The 4971-nt window shown below is 47.9% G+C and overlaps 1 protein-coding gene across 1 annotated transcript in view; it reads right to left on the reverse strand.

Moving 5' to 3' along the window:
• Positions 1-3555, reverse strand: part of MYO1F (myosin IF) — a 106245-nt gene extending 102690 nt beyond the window's left edge. Inside the window, exon 1 of the mRNA XM_015414755.1 lies at positions 3416-3555. Within this exon, the coding sequence (XP_015270241.1) occupies positions 3416-3418 (3 nt within the window). The 5' untranslated portion in view covers positions 3419-3555. The remainder of the gene's footprint in view (positions 1-3415) is intronic.
• Positions 3556-4971: the final 1416 nt, after the last annotated feature.

A 4971-nucleotide genomic window follows, 5' to 3' on the forward strand; every position in this document is an offset into this window, starting at 1 on the left:
TGTACAGTCCACGAACAGGCTGTTTGCCTTAGTGAAGGGTCAGTTCTCCCAGTCCTCTTTCTTTTCTGTGTCTTCTCAGGGGGTTGCCACTTCCAGACTAAACCAGAATGTCAATTTCTATGCCACCTTCCCTCCATGGAATGCCAAGGGCTCCTCCCTTTTGCCCTCACGACAGCTCTGTGAAGCAGGTTAGGTTGAAAGTGGGTGACTGGGCCGAGGCTTTATAAGCGATTCAAAGATTTAGACCCAGCTCACTATAATCAAAGTCTAACACGCTTCAGAGGGGAGTTGTGTTGGTCGGAACAGCTAGACTCAGCTACGTCACGCTGATTCAAAACCAGCGAACAAAAATATCAGACTTCTAATACAATTCTCTTAGAATTTCAGAACTGTTCCAGATGCTGGGTAGCAGGAAGTGTACACCTCTCCCTTTACAAAGTGTAGATTTACTAGCATCCATCATAGAATTCAAGACCAGGGCTATTTTTGGGCCGGAACGCACAGGAACGGAGTTCCGGCTGGCTCCCAAGTTTGCCACGCCCAGCAGGAACTCATTAGCATAACAGGCCACACCCAACAGCAGAAACTCATTAGGATTGGCTACATTAGGGGTGTGTGGCCTAACATGCAAAGGAGTTCCTGCTACAAGAAAGGCCCTGGGTTTTGACAACAAACAAGGTAAAGAGAATAAGAAGCAAAAGGTGGGTGTGGCTGGATGAGCACACTTCTGGTAACATGGAGGTGTGGCCTAATGTGCCAATGAGTTGCACTGTCAGAGGTGTGGCCTAATAGGCTAATGGGTTTCTGGTGTTGGGTGTGGCCTATTATGCTAATGAGTTCCTGCTGGGCTTTTTCTACAAAAAAAAGCCCTGTTCAAGACTATCTACACTAAAAAGCCATACCCGTTTTATATCACTTTACACTTCCCAGCTGACTGAAATCTCTCTCTCATCGCGGAATTATTATTTCCCAGAGTTTTCTGGGAAGAAGGAATGAAGATTAAACCAGTCTAGCTCTATAGTGTGTATAGAGAGCCAGTTTGGTGTAGTGGTTAGGAGTGCGGTCTCTAATCTGGGAGAACCGGGTTTGATTCCCCACTCCTCCACATGCAGCTGCTGGTGTGGCCTTGGGTCAGTCACAAGTTCTCTCAGAACTGTTCTCTCACGAGCAGTTGTCAAGAGAGCTCTCTCAGCCCCACCTCTACCTCACAGGGTGTCTGTTGTGGGGAGCAGAAGGGAAAGGAGATTGTAAGCTGTTCTGAGACTCCTTTCAGGTAGTGAAGGGCGGGGTATAAATCCAGTCACTTCACGTGTCTGCAAGATTCCAGAAGAATCCAGAGTTATACATCTGCCACAGGGATCAGGCAAAATAGGACTTGAGCACAAACCTCCATCTGTGTGCACCTTTGAAACCACAACTTTAAAGCATATTCTCGGCTGATCTCTCTCTCTCTCAGTGGGCCGTAAGCAATGATGATTTAAAACAGAACCTCCGTATTAAGAGGCAGCTGACCTGTGAGTGCACAAAATATGTTGGAAACACAAAAAAGGCCAGATAATGAAACTGAAGCTCAAATCCTTTGGCCACCAAATGAGAAGGGAGCACTCACTGGAGAAGACCCTGATGCTGGGAAAGATTGAAGGTCAAAGAAGACGGGGACAGCAAAGGATGAGATGTTTAGACAGTGTCATCGATGCAACGAACATGAAATTGAGCCAACTTCAGAGGACGGCGGAAGACAGGAGGGCCTGGCGGGAGCTGGTCCATGGGGCCGCGGAGAGTCGGACTCGACTGTGCGACTGAACAACAACTTTCTCTTCATTGTGCTGTGCTTGTGAACTCTCCCACAAATATCTGACTGGGCACAGTCGGATGAGAGAGCTGAAACACTGTCCGCCTAGCCCAGCGCTTCAAATGTGACCAGCCCTTTGGGATGCCAGAAGGGTGAGCACAGCGCTGAGGTCCAGAATCTGCTCTTTGGGAGGCAGAGTGCCCAAGAATGTGGAGGATCTCTTAGCTATTCATAATCAACATTTTCAATCCAAGCCCATGGAGCCAGAACTTGCTGAAGTTTAAAGAGAGGGTGTTTCAATGGTTGGAGGCGAAGGACTTTGCACTGTCTCTTAGCCTCAGGTTTCAGAGGGGGACTATAAGAGACTATAAGAGAGTCAGAGAGATAGACAGGCCAGCACCCTGATCATCCTTCCCTTCTGCTGCTCTGCTGCTACCTTCTTTGATATGTAGATTGCTACTCTTGAGGACTCTTCCTTCCTTCCAGCCTGACACCTTCTCTCCACACCGTGCCACCTCTTCTCCATCTCGACACCATGAGGGCAGGACACGTAGCCTGCATCTCCATCCATCCTAGCTAGTTAGACTAGATTAGAATCCTGTCTCCACCCTATCCTGCCTAGAATGGAGTTCATTGCAATAAAGGACTCCTATTGGCTTTTGCAAAGATAAAGAGGCTCCCTGAATAACTTTGTTTCTTGTTGGCACACAAAAACCAGATAAGCTCTACTGCGTTATGTGCCTTGAGCACTCTGCTAACCCGACAATTCCTTTACCAACTGTGTGAGTTCAAGTTAAACCCAGCATTATTAACAAGATAGATAGATGATAGATAAGAACATAAGAACATAAGAGATGCCAATGTTGGATCAGGCCAAAGGCCCACCCAGTCCAACACTCTGTACCACACAGTGGCCAGAAATACCAGGTGCCATCAGGAGGTCCACCAGTGGGGCCAGGACATTACAAGCCCTCCCACTGTTGACCCCCCCAAGCACCAAGATGACAGAGCATCACTTGCCCCAGAGTCCCTATCTATACCTTGTGGCTAATAGCCACTGATGGACCTCTGCTCCATATGCTTATCTAGTTCCCTTTTGAAGCCGTCCATGCTTGTAGCCGCCACCACTTCCTGTGGCAGTGAATTCCAAGTGTTAATCACTCTTTGGGTGAAGAAGTACATAGATAGACAGACAGAGAGATAGGAGGAGATTGGATTTATACCCCACCCTTCACTACCCAAAGGAGTTTCAGAGCAGTTTACAATCCCTTCCCCTTCCCCTCCCCACAAGAGACACCCAGTGAGGTAGGTGGGGCTGAGAGACCTCTTTTGAGGACTGCTCTTGAAAGAACAGCTCCGAAAGAACTTGTGACTGACCCATGGTCACACCGGCAGCTGCATGTGGAGGAGTGGGGAATCAAACCCCGTTCTCCCAGATTAGAGTCCGCGCACTTAACCACTGCACCAAACTGGCTGGCTGGCTAGCTAGCTGGCTACATGGTAGATAGATAGGTAGATAATTTTTTTAAAGTGGTGCCATTGCTTGCAAAAAACAGGATGAAAAGATTTAATATGCTGCACCTTCCCCCTCCCCCCCCCATTTATGGCTCCACTGGCACTTACCATGGCTGCTTTCTGGTGTGGCAAGCTCCACCCCACCGCCACCAAGACTGCCAGGTAAATAGAAGGAGTCACTGAGTCCCTCCAGGGGACATGGCTGTGCCCCCAGGGGGAGAGGCTCGTCTGCTGCACTTGCAACAGCAAAGAAGCCGTGACAGACAGAAGTGCAACCACATCGCCTCCAGTGAGTTCCCCCCCCCCCCCCCCCCCGCTCTCCCTCACTTCCTCCTTTGGGGCTGAGAGGATGAGGGCGGGTAGGTAGTGAGAAGAAAGGATGCTGGAGGAGCCCAAAACTGAACACAAGCCCTAATCTTGACGTCTTTGTTGACTTCTTTTTTTAAATTAGGTTACCGGGCGCTCAATAAAGTAAAAGCAGCAAAAAAAGATATCGACGGGGTTATGTGCTAAATGTGCTCCAACCACAATGAATCATGGTGAGAGAAGACTAATATGCAAATAGGGGTTTTGTGCACTTTGAATCTGTCCCCTTGAGCAGCAACATGCACAACAGGCAGCCTGTTGCTTGGGACTTGAGGCATGGAGGACGCTGATCCTGATTGGCTGAACTTCTGCTACGTAATAGAATGTTCAGCCACACACAGAGCAAAGAAAGTTGCAGTTCCGTTTCTGGGAGGAAAAGATAAGTTGTCAGTTCAGCTACAATAACAAACGTAACCAAGGGAAAGCAAATGACTAAGGATGACCATATTTTCCCCATTCATTTACTGCTTTGTCCTACTTCCACTTTTCCTGAAGAAGAAGAGATTGGATTTATACTCCACCCTTCACTACTCGAAGGAGTCTCAGAGCGGCTTACCGTCTCCTTTCCCTCCCCCTCCCCACAACAGACACCCTGTGAGCAGTGTTCCCTCTAAGCTGAGTTAGTGTGAGCTAGCTCACAGTTTTTTAGCCTCTGGCTCACACATTTTTGTCTTCGCTCAGGAAGGAGGGCTCCAGTGCAAACTGATTTATGCAGCAGCCAAATCCCCTGCTCACAACTTTAATACCAATAGCTCACAAAGTAGAATTTTTGCTCACAGGGCTCCACAGCTTAGAGGGAACATTGCCTGTGAGGTAGGTGGGGCTGAGAGAGCTCTGAGAGAACTGCCCTTGACATAACAGCTCTTACAGAACTTATGACTGACCCAAGGTCTCACCAGCAGCTGCATGTGGAGGAGTGGGGACTCAAACCCGGTTCTCCCAGATTAGAGTCCGTGCTCCTAACCACTACACCAAACTCCCACTATAACTACAGAAAATTAAAATGGATTTAAAATTAAATTTGGAGGTTTTTTTTTAATTGAAAAGCAATTAAAATGTCAGCTTAGAATCTGAGAGACACAAATTCAGATCCCCACTCTGCCATGAAGCATGCTGAGTGACCTTGGGACAATCACTCTCAACCTAACCTACCTTACAGGGTTGATGTGAGAATAAAATAGAGGAACACCCCGAACTGCAGAAAGGTGGAGTCAAGATGGCAGATTTGTCAACGAATCAAAAACGGCTTATTGCACTTTTCTATCTGTATACTCATGTGTATCCATTAATGTGGCAAA

Source organism: Gekko japonicus, unplaced genomic scaffold (genome assembly GCF_001447785.1).
Source record: "Gekko japonicus isolate JY-2015 unplaced genomic scaffold, Gekko_japonicus_V1.1 scaffold1612, whole genome shotgun sequence".
Lineage (NCBI taxonomy): Eukaryota > Metazoa > Chordata > Lepidosauria > Squamata > Gekkonidae > Gekko > Gekko japonicus.